Source organism: Megalops cyprinoides, chromosome 9 (genome assembly GCF_013368585.1).
Source record: "Megalops cyprinoides isolate fMegCyp1 chromosome 9, fMegCyp1.pri, whole genome shotgun sequence".
NCBI lineage: Eukaryota > Metazoa > Chordata > Actinopteri > Elopiformes > Megalopidae > Megalops > Megalops cyprinoides.
In genome coordinates, this window is record NC_050591.1 from 12642787 (window position 1) to 12667144 (window position 24358).

The window sequence follows — 24358 nt, forward strand, 5'->3', positions numbered from 1 at the left end:
GCATGCTCCGTATACTGCTTCCAATTAAGTGGACAGCCATTCGGTTCCAAGCAAGCTTTTGAACCTTTCTTGCGCTCATACATACGCGCACACACACACACATACACACACACACACACACACACACACACACTCACACACCTCCCTCCTCTTTCTTTTTCGTTAGTGCATTTTGGGAAAAAGAGGAGCATCGGGTCTTTTTTTCTTCTTCTTTTTTCCCTCCAATCCCGCTCAAAATTGTTTTCCAAGGAGGGCTTGAGAGAGTGCGGAGCTCCCTCATCTTTTTTTTCTTCACCCCCCCCCCTTCCCCACCTCCACCCCCCCTACACACACACACACAATCACACACACACACACACCCCTATCCGTAGCTGCGCGTTTCGGTCTCCCTCCTCTCCTCCAGGAGATGAGCCAGTAACGGACAGACCATGGTCCCGCACAGGCTCCTGTTGCTGCTCTACTGGTTCTCTGTGGTCTTCCCCCACCCAGCCAGCAACCAGACAGCCGGCGGAGGAAGAAGAGGAGGAGGAGTAGTAGGAAGAGGAATGGAGCGCATCAAGGTGCTCTTCACCCCCACCATCTGCAAGGTCCGATGCACCCAGGGGCGCTGCATCAACTTCTGCGAGCGGGGTAACGTCACTACCCTCTACAGCAGTGGCGAGCAACCCATCCAGGGACCGGGCTTCCGCGTCTGTAAGTACCCACTGAAACCTTCCCTCTGGTGCTTTCATCTCAAAAGTGCTGGATAAAATGTGCAGTGTGATAGAGATTAGTCTCCCTGCTTGTACACGGCTTCACTGTTTTATAAGACTGCTCTTTTACTGATCTCTGGCAGGTGGGGGGCGAGGGAGGGTATCTGGAGCTGGTCCCTTTTTCACTCCTTTTTTGCGGGGGTTTTCTGAGTGAGGATGGGCCGCTGGTGTGTTGAACTGCGGCGTGGCTCCGCTCGTACCTAATGTTTACACGGGGGAGCCTGCGTATGGGAAAATCCAGCTGACATCTGCTCACATTTTCTCACTGTAGCACTCTCCCGCGAGTTTGCCCCGTTCCCAAACCTGAGCACACATTCGTCAAAAGTCGAGGGCACCCGCCAGTGGAAGGTACAGAACGTGAGCGGCATCCCCTTCTAGGACACTGCCCTGTCTGTTTCAGCCCATCTTCATCTTGTTGGCGCAGAGAATGTGTGACCAAACACTAAGGTCAAGGCTCTTTTCTGAGTACAGAAGGATTCTGTACAGCCGGATTTCCTGGCTTTCTGCGCGCTTGGGTTTTGCTCCAGCTGATCTCCTCCTTATCGACAGTGAATGGGTTGTTACCGTAATTGGACCCTGGTCCGGATTAGGTCCATATCAGATCAAATCATATCGTATCATGTCCGTTTATTTAGTGAAGTACTGCTTCTCAAAGGCACATTGTTCAGTCTGTTCGTTTGAGAAGAATGGCAGCACCACAGTATGACCCAGCAGGATGAGGGAGTAAGAGAAAGTGGGACCTTGCAGTGTTAGAGGGATTCATCGTAATGTCATTTATTGACAAGGACGTGCAAAAGAGTTGTTGTGCTTGATCACTTGATGCAAACACAGCACAGGGTTTTACGGGTGTAATCTTTAACACAGCTCCCCAAAGTTGTATGATTACTACTTTGTTTCAGAAGTTGAGTACTTTACAGTTACGGTTGATTTGATGCACAGTGTTTTGGCAATGTCGGTTTTAACGCTGAGTCACAGTTAGAACCTCAGAGTCTTGAATGAGAGGAGACTTAATTATCATTCAATGTCATTTACTGTTGAGCATCATTGTTCATTGAGCATCATCACTTGTCCTGTACCTCCGTGCAATTCAAGTGTTGCACCAATGTAGTGATAGTTGACCATCAACACATGTCAGGGCCCATTCTTCCTCAGAATTACAATTTTACAGGTCAAATATCACCCACCCATCTACCTCTCCGCTGCCATTCTTTGGATTAAAGAAGAACTAGCTGATTTTTTTGTAACAAATCCCAGCTTCTGTGATGGCAGAAGACTCATGTCTGGATGGGTTGTTTTATATGTCACACTTATGCATGAATTCATATGTACCTCTTATATGTTAATATTACCTCAAGCTCAATGTGTGGGTCTCTTATATGAGGTGTTCAAAGCTTCCTGAATGTCCTGACCCTCCTGTTCACTGTGCTAACATTCAGGATGAAAGATGTTTGAGTGAGAGCTGTTAAAATATGGATGTTCTGATATGACTGATTTTTGGCATCAGCATGATGTTAGGACTGCCTTAGCCACGTGCACGTCCTTCCTCTCGCCATTCCTACCATTGCACTAATATTTTAGAATTGTTTTCCCACAAGTTTTTGAGAGAAATGTCAGACAGTCTGCGATTCTGGATCTCAGATGTCAAATTCCACAGATACAGGTCCAACCATCCATCAGTAAAACATTTTCCGAGTCCACGAAGGAGTGCGAATTAAAGAGATATCAATATTTAACTTTACCGTTATTATTTAACATGGAATTAATGAATATAAGAGAAGAGGTGAGAACTGCTGTTGAAACAAGGACTTAAAGTTGTCAGAGTACACATTTTTAGAGGTTTCATTTCCATACATATATAAGTATGTATTAGAATTTAAAATATATATACGTACATATTTGTTGTTTGTCACATTTTATTCCTCCCTACCCTACCAATTAGTCACATGTGATTCCCCTTTATAGTCCAACATTTATATGTGGTACACTTTTGTTATTCATTCAGTGGTTATTTGCTGCATGAACAGAAATAGAATAAGTGCCTCAAACATTTAATTTCAGGCCCTACATAAGACTCCCATAAAGGCTCAGGCAGGGCAGAAATAAACATAATCTAATTGTGCACTTGTTTCTCAGAAATTATGCTGATGACATAAACTTTAGGGGAATACATTCCCCCAGGGAACTTGCGTACTGTAGAGGCCAAAACTGTAATGGTAATGCTACAAATACTGTATCGATCCCTGGCAACACCAACACACCCTGTAACAGTGCACTCCAAGTGAGAAATATACAGGCCCTATGAATTTCATCTCATGGGATGTCCGGTTGTTTTGGACAAGGGTGAAGCAGCCACATGACAGCATCTGCTAAAGGAGCCTGATTGCTTGGTCTTGAACATGTTGTTTCGCTTGGTTATCCAATTTAAAGGACCTTGTAGGGGACTTTGTTTTTAATGCACTGCGCAGTTACAGTTTTTCACCATCACATAGTCAGACGTGGATGTTTCCTGAAAAACACAGATTTCATGGCGCTGCCTTCTTGACATCAGACAGCAGCATCCTGAGAAAAGCACCAAGCGAAAACTTGATCATGTTATTTTCAGTCAGCAGACTTTTCTCTGAAACTCACGTTGTATGACTGAGCAGTGCTGGGGCCATTTGGATTCATGTGTCTCAGTTTGGCTTTGAGGAAGCCCTGATCTTTTCTCTGCGTGGTTCTCTGACACCACCAGTGCTCTGTAGCGCCATGTCAGTGATTTGTGAAAAACTTCTGTTGGACATATGCAGCCTTTGAAGCCAAATATATCCCAGGGACGGGTTTCAGTTAAGAGAGACTCATACTCCAATGATCTAAAATTAATTTCGGCTAAATTTATTTAGGTTATGCCTGGACTGCTGCCGGTTTTGCATGTGATGTATAATTGTGGCTTAATTGTCAAAGCTGGCTCAAACCTTTTTAATTTTTTATTATTCTTATTTGGTTATTTTTTATATGAGATCAGTGATTGGATGCATTCTTATGTATTACTGTATGTCTTATTTATTTGGCAGATGCTCTGGTTCAGTGCAGCTTACATGACCATTTTGGCAAGATTCATTAAAAGCATAACACAAGAGAATGAAGAAGAGCAAGACCATAGGTAAAGCAGGCCAGAAACACAGTGATTAAGATTTATTGTTGAGGAGGAACCTGCAGGAGCATATCACCAGTATGATTTTCTCTTTGAAGGTGTTCTGCATGTCATCAAGAGTAACTAATATGTTTTGTGGTTTGAGAGGCTAACAGTGTGAAACAGTCACTTGGAGAGGTGAGGGCTCTTTCTGTAGAGAGGGGAGGTCTGTCTGTCTGGCAGGCCTGAGGTAGAGTGTAAGATGACAGTTTGTCATCCTGACGGAGACCTCTGCAACACATGCACCTGAAGAGCCACAGGTGTAACTGAAAGAAAAAAATGTGCTGTCATTAGCATAGCAGTGGGGGGGACATGAGCAGAAATAGCAGATCCAAGTGATTTGGTATAAATGAGGACTAGAAGGGGGCCAAATTCTGAGCCCTGGGGGACTCATGTTGCTAGAGAAATCAAGATAAAGTCTATTCAGGGTGTCTAGGAGGAAAAGTCTGAAAGGTAGGAAACAGCCCAGCTCCCCACCATGGGAGAGTGTGAGAGTCTTGTAGTTTACTGTGTCAAACTCTGCAGAGGTCTACAAGCATTACAACAGATGAAGAATAAGCTGCTCCAGTGGAATGGAGAGCCTCAGTTAGCCTCAAACTGACACCTTTATGGAGCATCCAGTACTGAGAACAGACTGGGTAGGGTCTAGGTAGTTGTTTTGAAAAAGAAAATTGGACATGTGTTAAAACAGCATGTTCAAATATTTGTCGTAACTTAAAGGTGGCAGTAATGATGTATCCAGCAGATGACATTTGACCCTGTGACCCTGCTATCAGGAGGACAAATTTAATCGTTAGCATCATTAGTATCATTATAGGAGATTTTTTTCTGCTTAAAAGTGGGTAAAATGTTAATTATGTTAATTATTTTAGTCTTTATAATATTGCATGGAGCAAATTGAGATTTATAAACAATACTTTTTAATCCATAAAATATAGTGTTGCATTTATTCACGTCTGTAAGTACTCTTGAAAATTAAATTCATTTCAACAATTCTACCAGTTCTACACCAACATTCTCCTTGCTGGAAGTGTATTGGTGGACGCCCCTGAAGCTACACACAGGCATCCAAAGGCTTCCTGATTTACTATGCCATTAAATGAGGTGACACACAGAAGAGATTCATCAGTAGCAATCACCAGATCCCAGTCTAGTTGATCAGTTGTGGAACTCAAGAAAGTAGTTCACAAATGAAAGCCAAAAGATCTGAAGGACCTAGAGGAATTCTCTTAGCTGGATGGGCAAAAATCCCACGTGTCAGAGTGTCAGAACATCTTAAAACACCACAAAAAGCATGTTGTCAGTGTAATCCATGCCAGGGGATTAACAAAATGAATAAATGTGACCCTTTCTGTTCCCAGGAATTAAATCCATTATTTGTGAACAATATAATTCTGCTGTGTGCAGAGCTCTTAAAATTAAAGTACTAAGTTTAATTTTAAAAATTGAATCAGAGGCTTGTTACATATATATTACATTCATATTACAGGTCTTACGCAGCATGTGTGCGTAGGAAGAGAGAAAGGGTTAAGTAAGGGGAGCGCTCCGTCTCACTGCTCTGCGGAATCTCTGGCCAACTGAGTCCTCAGCATGCGTGGTGGGAGCAGCCAGCATCTGTCTTTGATTTGCCACAAAACATTTTTTCCCCTTTTTCTTCTCATTTTTTTTTCTTTGTTTCTCGCCGAGTGCGAATGCCGTCGGCCCCGAAATACACAGGCACATGCCCAGAGTATGTGTGAGATGACACAAGACCCCCCCCCCCCCCCCTCCCCCACCCCCACCCACCCGCGGCCCCTCACCCTCAACACATTAAACAGTCGTGTTCAACAAATCTTACGAGAGCTGACCGTAAAGCTTTGTGGAAAAAAAAGAAAAGAAAGAACAGTCAAACAAATTTGATCCTTCTCCACGGGAAACCTGGAGGGAGGCACGGGTGGTGATGTAAGGGAGGAGTTCCCTCTGGTGCATTTACATTGCATGGGAAGGTCGTGAGCCGCAAACAGCCCGCCGTTGTAAAGCGGCAACATTTCCATGCGGAGAGTGCATAGGGGCCTGTCCCGGAGCGGCTGTGTCCAACTCGTATTAGAGTAGCGTTTAAATATTAACGGCTTCTGGAGACATCTCAGCCAAATCCTCTGATCGTGATCCTAAAGCATTTCAACATTTTTCTTTCCATTTTTGAAAAAAAATAAATACAAAACTCCTAGCTGGCAGTAGAATTTAGCATTGTTGTGTGAGGGGTCGATGCAAGCAGAATGCAGTGTCAGGTTGTACTTTCAATGCAGTCAGACATCAATGAATTTGTTTTTTAAAACTGCATTTATGAGGGTCGTAATTTTGACTGGATTTTTACCGAAAGCACACCTGATAGCTCAGTCAGTTAAAACACTGATCACGGGTTCAGGTTTGGGCTGCATCATTTGCCAATGATGACTGGGAGCTTGCAGGGGCAGAACACAGTTGACTTCATGCAACTTGGGTTTTGTCAGGATGGGTTTTGTCAACCAGGGTGCCCTCATCCTATGGCATCCTCTAGTGACTTGTGACACACCTGTGGGTCACTTGAATGACATCAGTGAAGATACCCCTAGTCAGCATTTGCTGCTCTGTGGTGCACTCTGGGACATGCACTGTGAAAAATAACCATTGCCTCTGTGTGAGTGCATCAAAGGATTACATTCATCGTGCTTCAGAACTTCTGTGCAATTAAAGGGGGTGTTGCAGAGAGACAAGTGTATTACATGTACTACAATAAGTAGGTGGTTCCAAAACAGTGATAAAGGCAATACCAAAAACGAATGTACATGATGATGCAGTTCAGTTGGTTCTCACCCACCAAAGCCATTTCAGGATTTGTGGGATTTACATTTAAAAAAAAGGAAAAATTTGTCTGCAAAAACCATTTCAAAATTTGAAAGAAGCAAGACATAAACGCATTGGTCCTGTTGGTTGAGTTCCCTGCTCACTGGATTTTGAAATTAACATATTTGTTTCAAATTAATGGTTTGAACTGAAACATAAACACTGTATTATCTTTAAAACTACAAAATCCAGCAGATACTGCATCATTCACAGTGGATTTACAACATCAGCTATGACAGTTTCTTCATAGAGGCTAAGCTAGACAGATGACTTTTGTGGCTTATTTCTTTCAGCTTGTCTCTAGGGCTGGAATATTTATTCAACAGCGTGCTTGATATATGTCTTCTAGGTCTGCAAGACACCCCCCCACCCCCAAATTGCAGAGGTGAAATCATCCTGAATTTGTAAAAAATACCTCATCAGTACTATTTGTGCTGGGGGCCCGACTGCTCTGAGATTTTATGCTGATGGTATACTTGCAATGTGAGTCTGGTTTCGTGCAGGTACAAAAGGACTTGCCAGCTCCAAGCAGCACGGAACAGTGCACTCTGTGTGAGCATGTACGTCAGGGTCCCAGAGCAAGGAGAAGGCTGGAGATCCTTCAACATGTGGACAGCTAGACAATGGGCCATATGTGTCAATCTTTGTGTACAACTTGCTGTAGGACCATGTGTACGCACAATCCCACGATTTGTGTACGGAGGTTTTTCGTCAGAGTTATCAAACACCACGTACGCCTAATTGTCTTCAGAAATCTGAGCATAAATCAAATTAGTGTGAGATTATGTGCACATGACCGCACTTAACGTCCACTCCTACAATTGCTCTTATATGGACCGAGACATGCCTTTAATTCGTCGAACTAGCATATGAAAGCTCTTAGGTAAATCTGAGTGAAATGCAGAGATTGATGCTGAGGATCAATGGCAGGACGTAAGAAAAGAATTTTTTTCGGACACGGAGATGGAGGTGATGGTTGATGAGGTGGAGAGGAGAAAAAATGTCCTTTTTGGAGGCAGGACAGGCAAAGCAGCAAGGGCAGAAAGAGCCCCATGCATGCAGAGGGTGTACACACCGCCAAACAACAGGCTGACTTGTGCTGGAAGAGTGCAAAGAGAGCAATCATTCTGCTTGTCATTGTTCGAAGTTTTTATTGTTTGTGTTATCATTAGTGTGCTGAGGTCATGTGCTATACATATTAAGGTGCAACTTAGAGAGTTATGGTTTTACACTTACTGTGTACATGTTTCCTGGACCAGGTCATATTACATATCCTGCAGAAAATAACAAAGATATGGCGGCACTGTAGACTAGTGGTAGGGAGCAGGGCTTGGAGCCAAAAGATTGCTGGGTCAGTTGTCTGCTTGGGGCACTGCTGTTGTATCCTGGCACCAGGTACTTAACCCACAATCGCCTAAGTAAATATTGACCTGTATAAATGGGTGGCATGAAAAAAATTGTAATATATGTAATTTGCTTTGGATAAGAGCTAAATGTCACTAACTTAATTTAATTTGCAGGTGGAATTAGAACAATAAACCTGCTGGTCACAAGTCTACTTCCCAAGTTGCTACCTCAGCGCATATCTAAACTGTAAGAGGTGTGCTGTAGTTTAAGTTACATACCATGATTACTAACTGTTACATGCATGGTAGTTAACATGAATTGTTCAAGGGTGCAAGAGTATGGTTAGGGTTAGAATCAAACCCTCTGGCCACTAGTCCTTTTGCCTAACCAGTATTCTCTGATGCATCAGGTTATGTAGGGAATGCACAAGAGACTTGTGGTCCTTTGCAAAGAACATACCAGTTGCAGAAGGGGACTGAATATATCTCATCTGAGATAACTCCTCTGGGTCTGAGAAGAAGACACAGATGTTCATCAGTCCCTTGTAGCTGATGTCATTGTTTCCAAGGAGAAAAGACAACGCCGCATCTCCTTTATCTTCATTGCAAGAGGACACTCTGTACGCAACTCCTCTCATCCTCTCCAAAATTCTCAGTGGTGAATTCAACCTTTGGTTTTAGCAAACAATTAAGTCAGCTTGCTTGCGTATGTCACATGACCTCATCTACAGTTGTGCAACAGCAGTAATGCAGAGGAGTACCAGCACATGTTCCCCACACATGAATAGTGGACATGCATCACCCCACAATACGCTGTGTGGGACGCTGGCATGTTTGGTTTGGCGAAACCCAAAATACTGTAAATACTGTGTCAAGCTGCCTCTCTTTTGGAGCCAGCTCATTTTGGAGAAATGTGTCCCTTCCTGACAAAAACACCAGCCTTTCCTGCTTTACCGGAGCTCCAAACAATGGGCACCGCTTCGCTGATAAGGTGTGGAAAAGGACCTGCCATCGCCCCCGTACAGTGCTGTGATGCATGCATGCTCGGCCTGCAGGCCCCCTCTGACAGAAAATCCGTCCCGCACTCCAGACGGAAGGGCAGAGCACTGAAAGTGATGTATCCGTGTGGACTTTGGACGACTTTCAGCTCCCGTCCTTCCCAGCTCTAAAATCCCGGGAAAAAAGGTTAAGTTCCTTAATTAACATGATTATGGGGGTCCTCGCTTTGGGTCCTATCCCCCCATCGGCCGCGATAATAGTTCCCTCACTTCTCTTCCAGGACACGCACTGCAGATTTGCTCTGCAAACACATCGCGTTTGGAGGAGACAAACGAGCCCTGCGGTCCTTTGTCCCCCTCAGTGGCTTCTTGTTTTTCCATAAGGAGGCTCTCAGAGAGCTTGTACAATCTGACTGACACAATCCCTGACTGTCAGATCAGCAGGAGTGTGCAGGGCAGTGCAGATGACTCCAATTCACTGATTCAATGATGTATTTTGCTCTGTGTCTGTTACACTTCATCATGTGAGCATTTCAGCTTTTAGCATACTGGTTGAAGAAGAAGTGGCAAAAGATATATCCCCCACAAGTACAAAAAAAATTTTCTCATTGGTTAAAAATACCCATCAGTCTTTGTACAGAAACATCCACATTCCCAGGAAGAGCAGTCCTGAAGGCTCAGTTGAACAATAGTTACTGCTATTGTGCTATCCTCAAAGGATTAGAGGTGAAACTGAACTCCTGACCTCCCCAAGAAAGACAAGAATCACCCCTTCCACACACACACACACACACACACACACACAGTGATCCAGTATGTGTCCTGTTTCTGCTTCAGTCCTGGTGAATGCCACACACACCACAGATGGCAGCAAGCACCACCGCATGGCTTTCAGGCCTTGCTTCCTTTTTGTCCAAACTGGCGCGTGTCTTGCAGTTGTCACCAGGTCATTTGCTGCGCTCCCACGCCTCGCCTCGTCCCTGAGCAAGGAAAGAGGAAAGCTGGCACAGACACAGAACTAACAGGACCATCCTCCCCTTTGTCAGGGAAAGCCACAGGGCCTCTCGCAAGCACGTTCCCATCAGATCTCAAGCCAGCAGCTCTGTAGAGTGGCTAGCTCATACTGGCTGCACCAGAAAGTGACTCAGTCTTTTATTACCAACCAGACTTGAAAAAAGAGCCATCCACTACTACACTGGATCAAGATATATTACCAACACCCTAGGGGGTGGGGCCCTGTTGGAAATTGGCTTGAAAGAAAGTAATGAACTAACAGATGTTTTGCAATTATTAATGCTTTTTGTGAGTAGGGTGAACTCGTGAGTTATTCTTTATAAGTCCAGTGAATGAATTGTCCTCAAGGCCAATGATGTCTCATAACTGCCACAGACTGATTAGGCTGTGTATCCAAGGTATTTGTACATCCTGCTCTTGTATATTAATGATGCTTCCTGTCCTCGGGAGAAGGAGCTGTTTACCTTGTCCACTAAGTTCGTCTGCTTTTTCTTAGGGATGCAGGATGCAGATGATGACATATTAGACAGAATGTTGGAGAGATAGATGCAAGTAAGAATGATTACAGATGCGGATAGCTCATTCCATTTGGACGGGTTTTGTCTGACTGCTATTGATATCTCTGCCTTCTTGGAGTATGTGGTGCATTCATTCTGCTCACTTGGGCACAGACAGCAGCCAGGCGTTTGAAGGTTATTAATACCAGCACACGGTGTGGAAAGACTGTGTTGTAAATGAGTGCAAAGTCACGTTAAATACGAGCAAAATGGCGGAACTTTACGTTGACTGCTTTCAGATAGTTTTCCATCTTGTGCCATTCTGCTGAGAAATGAGAAATTAAATAGTAGATAAGGGAGTGTTTGCTTGCTGTGTGTACTATACTTCATTTGTTCTCAGGGGTATACATTTTTGCTTCCACATGCTGTTACTAAATCTGTCAGTACTGGAAAGGAGGCCTATCATTTTTATTACCGAAGACAAGAAAAATGAGAGGTAATTGTTGCGGAGATTTGGTTGTTCTAATGCTATAAACATTGTGGGTTTATTTTTTTCCACCTCTCCCTGCTTCGTAAACAACAATCTTTCCTCGCTCTTTCCCTGCTCTCCCTCTCAGTCCTGTGCCCCATGCTGTGCCGGAACGGGGGCGTCTGCATCCAGAAGGACCGCTGCCTGTGCCCAGTCAACTTCACCGGCAAGTTCTGCCACATCCCGGTCACCGGCTCCTCCGCCAATGACATCGAGAAGGCTCCGCCCGGCCCCGCCGTGGTGGCCAATCAACAGGTGCTGGCCAATCAGCAGGTGCTCACCCAGTCGGAGTACCTCCTCCCCCTGCAGAGCCAGCAGCAGCCGCAGGCTAGCGGTAAGCGTCGATCGAGATAACGTGAGGTTAACCTCCCGGGGGTTGTTCCAGATGCTTACGCAGCACAGTAGTTAATAAGAAGGTGCCTGCTGCTTTGATGCATCACCAAAACCAGCTTGGTCTTCATATGATATTATCTCCCGTCCTGGTGCCAGAACATAAATCTTGTGTGAGTCAGAGCCTCGTATCCTGTCCACACATTCCTTGGGAGACACGTCTTTGGCTCCTCTGATGCAATGGCTGCATTTGAATCCCATCTTTTTATCTCGAATTGGGGCCTCCTCCATCTCCCGCCACTCTGCTCTTTTGTAATCGATACCAGTGAGCACAGCGCGCCAGTTGGACTCAAGCACGGGGGATAGTGACAGCTCTGCCTCTCCCCTGCATCGCCCAGTCATACAGACCACTGAAGAAAAGACATGTTTTTTATGTATACCTTAACGTATTGCGTCCACCACATTGTGTGTGTTCAAGAGCTGTTGACACAGTGAAGCACTCTTGCTGTACAAATCATAAAGTAAGATTTTCAGGGCAGTCCCTCTGAAGTGCATGAAATGTAAAAAGTTGTGCTTTGGACAGTTATGATGTACTTGTCCTATCTCCTAATCGTACACAAAATATTAACAGAGGCCCCAATCTAAGATAAAAGATGATATCTATGAGAACATTGCGACTACGATAAACTTTGAGAGCAGGAGAGTAGTTTTGTCAGAGCTAAACAGTAATCTTCTTATTTGTGAAATTGCTCTGTCATTGAATGTTACAGTGCTGCCATTAGAGTAATCGCCCATTTCCTTAGAAGTGTGTATCCTTTAAGTATCTGTCTCCTTCAAAAAGTGGTCATGAAGTAGTTTATTCCCTGTCCAAAGAGAAGATGGCGCCAACCACGTGCGTATTTATCCGTGCATGTTTAGACCAAATGAGATCAGCAAAGCTGCCGTTCTCTCCAGTGGGAGAACGGTTAAACACAGCCAAGAGTTAATGACAGAGAAATATAAACAGCATGCTGAGCTCATAGTCACAAAATGAAACGCCAGGGTCAATTATGTTTGCAGGAAGCCTCCAAACCCAGGCAATGGTACATGCAAGGTTTGCTCCAGAGCAATAAGACCGGCCACTGCAGCGGAGCAGGAAGCCAGCTCAGGCTTCACTCCCTCACCTGGCTCAGGCCTGCCTTCATATCCTCGTCCTTGGGGATCAGCCATTTTTAAACCATTATCACCTTATTGTAATTAAACGCGTTGCTTCTGTACACCCTCTGCAACTCCCGTTGGGGGAGTATGCCTGTCAGCCAGAACAGTTTTACTGCCTGTATTTCGTCTTTTTACCACCGCCCCGCGTGAGTGAATTTGTTTTTAGCGATGTGTAGGACCCCTTTCCAAAGCGCTGACCCGTGCCCTCCTGGCGTTCAACATCATAACCCCGGCCCCTGCGACAGCAATCCGTCATGCCGCACTCAGAAGGAGAACTGGCCCATTGAACATAATCTACTAATTTCTTCCATAACCCCCCGAGAGGAAGTTGTGGGTATTTTTCTCCACTTCCTGTTAACAGGAGGTGTTTCATGTGAGTCTGCTGTTTTTACAAACAGCCAGTTGCCTCAAAGCGCGGCTTCCCCGAAACAGCAACACAAAGAGCGCCTCTGTTCAGCCTTGCGGCTGGCTGCACAGTCAAGGGGAACCATTACTCGCCCTGACATGGCTAGACAGTGTGAAATAGTTAGGAGGTAATTAAAACAGCCAATGAGAAGATCGTAAATCTCCAGGCAGCTCAAGGGTGGACGTTGGGGGTGGTGGGGGTTTTAGTGTGGGCGAGTGTCTTTTGTGGGGGGGAACACTGACCTCAGTAGTGAGCTTTGAAAATTTGGAAATGCTTATTAATGACTTTGAAGAGAAGCCAGGCATTAACATTTATATTGTGCTGCACTGTGAAAAACAAATATTCTTAGTGTTTAGTGAAAGGATGAGCTGATGTGTCAGTGCTGCTGTGTCAGACTGCACAGATTTGTCTTTCTGAAATGACACCAATGAAGTAGGATTTGTTTTTTTGTTTTTTTCCAAGAAACAGGCCTTCCTACAGAACGGAGGGAACCCACAAAGCAGCCTTTACATGCATACTCACTAAATGCTCTTGCAGTGGGGTTTTGCAGAACAGTTTGGGAACCATTAAACTCAGTGTTACAAAGAGCCTGGGGCTCACGGCATTCATTATTTGCGGGACAAGAATCCATAAAAGAGCCATTATGCATATTAACGTCCCTGGGGAACGTCTATTCAATTACATAATAACCCAAACCATAAAGGGATTCCCCTGACTCTGATTCCTCAGAGGGCGAAGACAGGAGTACAGGCCTCTGACATCTTGAGATCTCCTGCTAATGAATCTCGTCCTCCACTTTCCATTTTGTTACGGACGGAGTGCAAGGGCGGCGGGGGGGGGAATGTAGCCTAAATAGGAACAGAGTTGGAACAATGGGAGTCAGCCAGAGTTAACCAATTATCTGTTATTCTTTCGGTTATTAAAAAAAAGGAGAACAAGGTTGAGAAATGACTCAAAGCTTGAGCGCAGCCATGTGTGGAGAGTCTGGTCCTGTTGGCAGCTGGCGTGCATTTTTCCACCAGGAATACTGTTTGCCAGTATTTTGCCTCAGCCTCTAGAGTGATGGGAGGCAGCCACTACTCGCAATAACAGCATGTTTCAGGAGAACAAACACCCCATTCGAACAAGCTGAGGGTATGTGTTAATTTGCTCTCATTTTTTGGTCTTGAGGCTTGTTACAGTAATTAGTATGCGGAAAACAACCCCAAAGTGAGTAGGGGGCTCTTAATATATTATATCATCAACCTCACACTTACCAAAGGCCCCTTGTGTGCCAATGTAAATTCCAAATCACTTAACTGTGAAAGCTGAAACTGTGGAGTCATAGTGGCATCAAATTTGTGACCACAGGAAGCAGTTTAAATTGTGAAGCCTGTCAGTTTTCAAGCACTGCAATTTTTGCAAGAGGGACCTTTCATTGTATGGCAGCCAAAACTGCTGTTAGCATTGGGACCTGTTAGGGTGAGCAGCGAGACTGAGTGAATCTTTACACACAGGGAGGTCAGGTCTCAGACCGGTGTGTTAGAGTGAGACTGGTTTGCAGCAGTGGGGTGGCAGTGTAGCATAATGGTAAGGAGCAGAACTCATAACTGAAAGCTTGCCGGTTCAATTCCCCACTGGGGCACTGCTGCTGTACCCTTGGGCAAGAATTGCCTTAGAAAATATCCAGCTGTATAAATGGGTAATGTGTAAAGATTGTAATTTCTGCAAGTTACTCTGGGTAAGAGCATCTGCTACATGCCTGTAATGTAATGTAATGTAACGTAATGGTTAACACATCTGCTGTGGCTTTGCCCTACCACAGCAGGCTCCTCCATGGTTAAGGTGCGCGTACAGCACCCCCCGGAGGCCACCGTGAAGATCCACCAGGTGCTGAAGGTGGGCTATGGGCCGACGGTGAGGGAGCAGTCGGAGACAGTGACGTGGTCAGCAGGGCTCTCGGGAGCCAGGAACACCCTGCTACCAGGAGAGAGGGCAGAGGCACCTCCTCCCCAGGTCCAAGCCCAGACCATCCGTGGAGATTCCACCTACACAGAATCGTCTGGGTTCAAGTATTGCTTCAGGGAGGTCCGCAACGGACAGGTGAAGCCCACCCTCATTTTCTCAAAATAAACCTTTTTTTTGTGTCTACTAATGTGGTTGTGTACTTATGATATTTATGAGAGCCAACCAAAGAGTATGTCCATTATGACATGCTTTGGGGAGATTCTGAGTTCTGAATGGTCAATGGAATCTAGTAATGATAACAGAATATTGTGCAACTGTAGCCATTTCCTGAAGCAATTTAGGTCATTTACGCTGCTCCTGAGTGTATCAGTTGGACCAGGAGCTTGTTTCAAGCACAGGCCGAGACCTGTAGCTCAACTTTCAGTTTAAGCCTCGGCTGTGTCATTGACCGGGGTCTTCAGGTTATACATGATTAGCTCTCGTCCATTGGAGTAGGGTGAGTTACACTCTACGTAAAATAAGCATGTTTATCCAAAATGAATACATAAATGCTACCACTTAATTGTGGACTAATGCCAAGCACTTGTCAAAACAGTCAGAAATTCAATTCATCTGTTATGTGTTTTGCAATGTAAAATACCTGCAGGTATAACTGCTTTAAGTAAATTTGTTCACTGCAATTTTAAACTAAATATACTGTAGGAACCGTGCATAGTATTACACATGACATGTCATACATTTGCAGATTTCCAAGCATTTTATGACAGTGTTTCTGGTCAGGGGCTGTACTCTGTTTTTCATTCCTGCATTACCACTGTGTCAGAAAATACACGGTTGTACATGTGTATGTTTGATAACCCTGGCAACGGAACATGACTTCATCATTCACACATATTCAACTTCTTGGCCCACAGAGCCAAGCCTTACATCTGACAGAAGAGACTCCCCTCTTCAGGGAGGGGTTCCCTCCCATGTGACCCGACTTCTTGTCGGGAAACCTTTGGCTTTCTTTCCTGCAGCTCATCTGCCACTCGCTGAATCTCCCCTGTGATTGGCCTCAACTGTGCTGTGAGCACATCTGGAGCCGAATCAAAATTCAGCTTGATTGCACCAGCTTCACCAAGCTCTTAGAAAATGTTCCCTTTCCTTCCGGAGAGCTCATCCCAGACCTTTCTGTTCCTCTTACTAATTATCACTTCGGAAAGACTGGGCCCGTCGATGTGATTGGTTCAATATGGTTGGAATCTGGCAGTTGGTGAAAGCTATTGTGTTCCCTTGCCAAAGATAAGAAGAGCACACTATGTCATCAAGGAGGAGAAGGGTTCAAGTATGTGAAGAGGAAATTCAACTTGTGATCAGGTTAAGGGAGATGAGCATGACATTTACATGCTAATAAACTCCTCTCCTAGGGAGTGACAGTTATTTCAATCCCTTCCCCATTAAAAGTATAGCAGACGCGGCCTGAGAGCTACATCACAGTCACAGTCTTTTTGGGAAGTGCCTTGCTTGCAATAATCAGCAGCACGCAAAGAATCAAATCACCTGTAACAGTGGTTGTCTTTGAAGGGTGACCAAGATTTAGAAGGAAGCTTTGCATCTCAGATGGCAGCAATGTGTACTTTTGGTAACCATGTGTTCATCTGCGCTCCAGTGTAGCTCGCCCCTCCCAGGGTTGAGGAGCCAGGAGACCTGCTGCCGGGGGATAGGACTGGCTTGGGGGATCAATGAGTGCACTTTGTGCCCCTCCAACACAGGTAGGCACTCCCTGTCCCTATCCCGTTCCTCTTAGCCCTTAAAGAGAGAAGTGTTGTCAGGCTTGATTAAGATTAAAAGATTAAAACAGTTACAATAAAATAATTACAATTAAATAATTACAAACACCCTGGCAGGAGAACCAAATCCTTCTATGTGGTTTAGCAGGCTTGGGTTGAGGAAGCTGATGTTTGTTTTTGAAATAATGCCATGTGTTATCTGAGTGCTGTAGGTTCTGCCCCTACAACCGCACATTATGACTGTGCTTAGAAGGAAAGCAGTATCTGTAAGGAAAATAAAGGCATGTTTGGATTTAGGAAGGAAGTCTTTTTTTATTATTACAGGTTGTGGCAGTTTCTGCAGGTTACTTGCTTACTGTGTGCACAACTGTAACACATTGCAGGAGGAAAAGGGAGGGTTAAGGAAGCTGGATTTGATGCCCTAATCCCAACCCCTCAACATGAGTGTAAGAAGAGCTCAAAAAATTAGTTTTGATGCCTCACTCCCAACCCCTGAGGAAACTTTAATTAAAACTGAAAGTGCACAATTTGTTACCAATTCCTTATTTTTTCATTTATTTATTTATTGTAAATGCCTGCATACCTCTGAACTGAGGACAGACATACCAGATAAAGATCTTGTGGCTTTCAGTTTCCATAGCTGTGTAGCCTTGGTGTTTTCCATCAGGTGTCCTGCCCAGAAAGGCAACCCTGAAAGCATGATGCTACTGCATTCCAATTCCAAAACGTAAAGCTTTTTTTTTTTTTTTCATTCTGTTTCCCCTTTGGAAAACAAAGCATGTCTTAGAACTTTGGATGACCACTGCCCTAAGTGATACATGCTACATTTACATTTGACACAAAAGCACAAATGCTAAATGATTTTAATGTTAGGTGCGAATTTGATAAACACACCCTAAAAATCCTGTGGTTTCACACAGGTCTCCTGCTCATTTATCTGTGTAGAATATGATATATTGCTTGTCAGATTTTTTTCAGAGCTTATATCCCAGTAATATGCATGTATCTTCCATTGTTGGTAATGCAACCCACATTTTAACGTTTTAAGTTTAACTATCCATGTATAAATTCCATCCATGCAATGACTAACTTTACAGAAACAGATAAGAATAGCTATAATATTTATTGCTTTATAAGACCCAGTAAATCATTCAAGCAAAAATCTGGCATTTTTGTCTGCATTCCTCCTCTCATAATTTGTAGACTTTTTAAAAACTTGCCTTTTAAGGAGCACTTTGTCTAGACGTTGATATCATTTAAATTCACTCATTCATTCACACCCACCCACACTCAAACCTTCTCACCCTTGCTTGGGAATGTATAATGCCCTTGTCAAATCCCATAAAAACAGGCGACCTCTGCTCTGTTCAACACAACCACTTGGTAATTTTTTGATATCAAGTGTTGCTAAAAATAGCCCTACTGGCACGTTCCGCTCCAGGCCTGATTCATTTTTGACTGGTATTTTCTTTCCCATATTTGTGCACAAGTCCAATACAGCGGTGTCCCCGACTCGTAATAACACAGGGCTCAGAAGTTTAAACTGAAAGCATTTATCTTTGCGTTCCCTCATTTTCATCTCCCTTTATCACCACGCAAAGTCTTGTATTCTCTTGCAACATGAATGAGGAGAGGCCTGTTTTCCTGTACACCCCTGTGTGCAACCGAAACGCTAATGCTGACGCTAATGTTTGTTAGAAGTTTCTTGGACTTACAATTGGTCCATGTGTTCCTTTGCTCCACGTTGTTTTTGAGAGAAAGAATGAGGTGGGTTCACAAATGACCTTTTTATTACCATAGCAATTTCCTCGTTGTTTATCTTACGAGAACGCTGAACACATTTGAAAAGACACAGAGTTGGAGCCAGTAAATAAGGGGGAAGTTCGTTTCAAATGTGGGCTCCAGCATTCTTCCACGGGGCGTTGATAAACATATCCGCATGAAAATAAAACACAAAAACAAGCCTTTTTCATGATATACTGTGGAAAGTATGCTTGCTTTTGGATCCTGTTCAATAGTAAACCGCAACTCTTAATCAATTTGTTATCCCTGGTTCCCTCGTCCAGTTGTGGTGAGAGGCTAATTATTCAATATCACAGATTGGGTGCACAGGGCACATATTGTAACAGCTTTCTTCCATGTCATGTCACCGGGAAAACGATACAAAAAAACAGATGGCATATCACTAACAATAGCTTTCTTGTTTGAGAATCAAATAAATAGCTAAGTCAATAAATGGACAAATCTATCCACAAAGGGATGTCTTATGTGATCATTCAATAACAACTCATCCCAGAAATAAGTCCTTTCTTTTCCTTTATTCTTTCCCTGTGGTCAGCCATTATAAACTGGATCAGGATCACACAAACTGAACTAGAGAGAGGCCTAAACAACAGATCCTTTGTAGCTCTAAAAACTCTAGGTAGGGCAAAAGTCATTTAAAAAGATCTGAAGTAATAAGAAAGAGAGAAAAAAAAAAACATTGAGCCTCCTGTTAGTCCCTCAATGCAATTGCAAACTCTCAACAACAGCTTTGAACTGCAGAATAGGGTCTGTATTTCATTCTGCCTCGATAAAGATGGAAGCCTCTTCAAGTTGTTTGTGTGTAAGCCTTCAGTGGAAAGATGACCAGACATAGTCCAGGAAGGTCAGTGTCCCAAGTTGTAACCACCTCATTAAAATGCTACTATCTTTTATTGAACTCTTTAACTTTCCCTTGCCCTGTCACGATAAGAGAGAGTTGGAAATAATACTGTGTCATGGTTCCTCTTTACAGGCATTCTCACCAGCTTGGCTTGGTTTACAGTTTATCCAGAAGTACTTTTGCCTAGGTCAGAATGGGTCCCAATGTGGTCAACGAGGGGCGAGGAAAATATTCTTATTTACAATGTTTTTACAAATAATGAATCAGGATGTTTTCATTTGCACTTTTGTCCAATAGGTAAACAGTACAGCAAATTGGGGTTATCGCAGAAAAAAATAAAAAGCAAAGGGAAAAAGAAAAGTATTAATCAATAATAAATTATTAATATATATTTCTTATATTTATAGTTGAATTGTGATGAATGATATTTACCAGAATGCATGAGAATGCACACTTCCATTTGTATGTTTGCATGTTTGAAGGAGGTTCTAATTTGACCATATGGAAGCAAAAAAAATATATTAAAAAAATAATAAGAATAATAATAATAATAATAATAAACTTTGCAAAGAATTCTTCTTTGCAAAGTCTTAACAGCTGGAATGTTGGAAAGGAGTGAGGAACAGTTGAAGTCCCATGTCACTGCCATGAATCTAGGGTCAGGTATTCCTATGGAAATTAAGCCAAAACACCAAACAAATTACTATTGCCAGAGGCAATAAACTGACACAGTGTTGTCCACCTACGCCCTGTACAATGGCCAGTGAGAATGAGGCATCTGACTATGGTTCTGCAAAGCAACAGGCATTATAATATGTCTTTTCTTTAGGGTTTGGTCTGTAGGCGAGAAGCAGGGATAAGTGGGCTTTCAAGAGAACCAGAATCAGAGTCTGAAGGAAGAAGGCAGCTCTCCACTCTGGACTGTCATTCCTGAGCAGCACCTGCCAGATGCTTCCACTTGTTTTTTCTTTATGGGCTTACGAGTCTGCAGGGCGTCAGTGCCTGTTGCCCTCCTTTGCCGTTCCAGTGCAGCTCTCCCATGATGCACATAGTCTACTCACCCGTAGGGCTCCTTCATTAAGGCTCCCTGGCTGTGGTCGGAAAACAACTTTACAGGGCTCGGGAAAGTGTGCAGCGGTCACGCTTAAGTTGCCACAGCACTGTCAGCTAATCAGCCCCCAGCAACACTGAAGGCAGGTGGAAAGAAAGACCCCCATAAAACTGTACCTCAGCCATGTTCCCCCATTCAGAGTTTTAACTGGCGTTTAACTGCGGGGTTGACATTTAAATATGGACAGGATTCAGCAAGCAGGGAGGTTGCTGTAGATACTGTTTGGAATGTTCTAATGGGGGATCAGGAAGGACAGATGCTAACTGCACTCCAGCGCAGTTTAAGAAGTAAATAAAACATAACGTTCTCATAGCATTGCTGTAAGAACACTAGACATAGAGCTCATAATATAGCTCATGGGAATACTTCAAAAAAGATCATTAATTTGACTATCAAATCATCGGAAAACATAGTAGTTACATAGTAGTGTATCACTAATTAACACAGTTCAGGAACCTAAAATGCTGGGACGACCTGGAATAGTGTCACTGTCAATAAATGCATAATACATGCATTGCACACATACACACACAAATAAATATGATCCAGCACTGATCTCTGTTGACTGACCTTTAGTGTAATAAAGGAACCAGACTGCAATTGTGCCATTTTAATAAGATGGAAAGTTTAAAGGGGATCTGGAAAACCTGCTGCTTGGCTGATTAACAAGACCAGGGACGAGGAACCCCGTTTTATAACATACGTGCCCTAATAAAAGTTCAACTGCAGTGGGCAAATCCACTGAGTCTTTTTTAAACGTAGGGCTGACATCCATTAATTGGCCAGTTTTCCATGTACTTCCAAGCATTAAAAGGACCGTCAGTCAGGAGAGTGAAAGTCAGTATGTCTTTCGCACACATCCGTCGCAGCTAAATAAGCACGTGAGGGGGAAACAGCACCAGAGCGGAAGAATTTTGCACAACCTTTCGCACCTCTCTAAGGTCACTAGTAATCCTCAGGGCATGAACGCTGACATGGCCCAGCCGGTACCCCGCCCAGCCAGCTCATTCTGAGTGACCCACTCCACTAGCCCCAGGCCTCTTTGAAGCACCACATTCACGTAGTTAGGCCATTGTCACAGCTACTGTGTGTTTGCGCATGGTTTCGTACACTCTGGTGACAGTGCACTGAGACTTACGGAGATGGATGGGGTAATGGCACACTGATGATGTGGGGGCATCACCTAAGTTTTCCCTTCTGCCTCCCATTGCTTTCCTCAGTGAAAGTACAGATTAACTGCCATCCTATGAGCTGTCCAGGTTTGGAACCAACCACCATTCCATGTTTATATTAGCCACAGATCAATAAGATAGCAGCAAGTGTACAAATTAGGTGTGTCCTCTAAGTGAACTGTTACCCTTGACTGCTTGGTTGTGTTTCTTTGATTGAGTGATTTTCCATGCAACTGTGAAGTGGTTGACACTTTGACCATAGAACTGGAGGTGCTCTTAAGCCCTGACTTGGAAAGAGTCATCTGTCTAAAGAAACACAGGCCAGGTTTAGTATTTTGATTCACTGCAAGAGTGAGCCTTCCAGCACATTTTAACAAGTGTGAAGTAAAGGAGGGATGTAAGATCAATTTTCACTTTTTCACTGTCCGTTGAGGCAGTGTTTTTTTGTACATCACATTTGTTCATTAGTTTTACTTCATTTACTCTTGAGGACCATGGAATACAGTCCTCAATATGGACTTCAATGGCCTAGAATAACATGTGTTTTGTTTTGAACTTTCCACTGTGCAATGCCATTAAGACTGAAGTATAATATTTTTATTTGAACAGAATTAATGAGAATGTATGCATATATATATATATATATATATATATATATATATATATATATATATATATATATATATACACTTCGTGTGTAGTATGTTCATGTTGCATCCTTGTGTTGCCACTGGAAACCAGCTCAGCCATTTCTTCTTCCAGGAAACATTGCCAATGGAGAGAGAAACTGTCCTAAGGGATATGAGAGGAACGGTACTCAATGTGTGGGTGAGTTCACTGTCCCACACATCCTTATTTTACATCAAAGATTGCATTTATGCTCTATTTTTGCACTACTTCCTGAATCTGATAAAGAGTTCCTGTGAATTACCAACAAGTTATCAGATCTGGAATGTGAAAAGACTGGATTCTTTAATTTATCACGTTGTACCTTGTCACTTGAATTTGAACAAAACAAGTTAAAAAATATTCAAAAATATTGTAATCACCTACTTTCACAAGAACTCTTTCAATATAATGGCAGAGGAAGGGAGAGAGCTTTTACTGTAAATTAGTAAAGTAGTGATCTCTGGTCAGGTGGTCACTGTTATTATCTAAGGGATTCCTGTTACCCTGGGATGCTGTTGAGTCTTGTAGTACTGTAGTGTCCTGTGGTATTTGTATTGTCCAGACCCTTAATGGATTCGTAGGCTGAAATGGCTGGCTTCATCGGTCTGAATGACCGCATGCTCAGGTCAGTCAGTGCTCGTTGAATTTGAAACACTAAGAATGTGTCAGACTGTAGCATTTCCGGAACATTGCATCTTACCATATCTCAATGAAAGATTGCATTCATACTGACTAGTCACATTTTCAACTGGCACTGGTTTTAATGTTTGATGTTGACAGTTTTGTATTGGATACCAGTTGTTTTTGCTGTAACACGTTGCTGACATTTCTTGTTCTAACACAGACAATAGCTCTTCTTTTATGTCTGCAAGATTTTCCCTCCACAGAAGCTGATCTATTTTTCCAGACAATTCAAATTAGGGTGTCGGAGAACAGAACCTGAGTGTATGCCATTAACCTTACACTTGTCGATACAGTGCCATACCAGCTCTCTAAAGACCATTTAGTGCTTGGTTTTCAGACAAAGCCATTGTGTTTGTAGTAATTCTAATATATTTTATGGAACTAGAGGGGCTTAACTCAAGTCTGGCTTCCATTAGACTTGTATGGTTGAGCTGAGACCATTACTGTTTATCTGGGTAGGAGAAAAAGGGGAGAAAAATTCAGGAGCTTTGGTGATTAAACCAAATGGGGAATCGTCAGGATCTCCAAATCAGAGATGGCAGCAACAGCCACACCATGCAGATTGAGTTTGCATCAGATTGATTCTGGGGATCACATCTGAAAACATTTAGCAGACGGCGGCCTTGATTTACCAGGAAGGCTGTGTGTGTGTGTGTGTGTGTCTGTGAAAGAGAGAGAGAGAGAGAAAGAGAGCAAGTGAGAGAGACAGAGAGCCATTTCTGTGAGGCCTGAGGCCGAGGGATCTGTTCCAGTCTTGTCAGAGCGTTAGTGAGCTGCACTCGGTTGAGCGCAGAGCGCCTTTGAGTGAGCGAATTACTTCAGGAGAAAGCTATCCTGAGCACAAAGGTTCTCAGCGGTTTGCCAGGGAGCAGAGGCGACAGGAAGGCTGTGACCCAGAAACCGAAAACGGTGGTGCCCTGATGTCCCAAGCCAGGAGAGGAATGTCTTGTCAGTCTTTTTTTTTTTTTTCTGAAGCCCTGATAAGAGCCGATGGAAAGAGAGCAGAGATCTCTGCTGTCAATGTGCAAATGCTATTACACCAGCAATTCATCTTTCGAGCCCCTTTGAACACATGGAATATTGCTCTAATGCGGAAATACCAATCAAGCTTCACTGAAGTTGACCCTCCTCACCCCCTCCCACTCACCCCCCACACACACTCCCTCTTCTGTCTCTCAAGATAACCAAGCTGCACTTTACTATATATGGAATCTACACATTGTTCTGAAAATACTTCTGACTGGGCCAGTTCTGCAGTG

General features: G+C 43.5%; 1 protein-coding gene across 7 annotated transcripts in view; it reads left to right on the top strand.

The window, feature by feature from the left end:
• The first annotated feature begins 348 nt into the window (after window positions 1-348).
• The window catches only part of LOC118783268 (latent-transforming growth factor beta-binding protein 4), a 60863-nt gene continuing 36853 nt past the window's right edge, over window positions 349-24358 (top strand). For all 7 annotated transcript variants that reach the window (XM_036537035.1, XM_036537037.1, XM_036537038.1 and 4 more), the window contains exons 1-5: window positions 349-693; window positions 11256-11501; window positions 14905-15182; window positions 16699-16801; window positions 22509-22574. In XM_036537035.1, the coding sequence (XP_036392928.1) occupies window positions 429-693; window positions 11256-11501; window positions 14905-15182; window positions 16699-16801; window positions 22509-22574 (958 nt within the window). In that variant the 5' untranslated portion in view covers window positions 349-428. The remainder of the gene's footprint in view (window positions 694-11255; window positions 11502-14904; window positions 15183-16698; window positions 16802-22508; window positions 22575-24358) is intronic.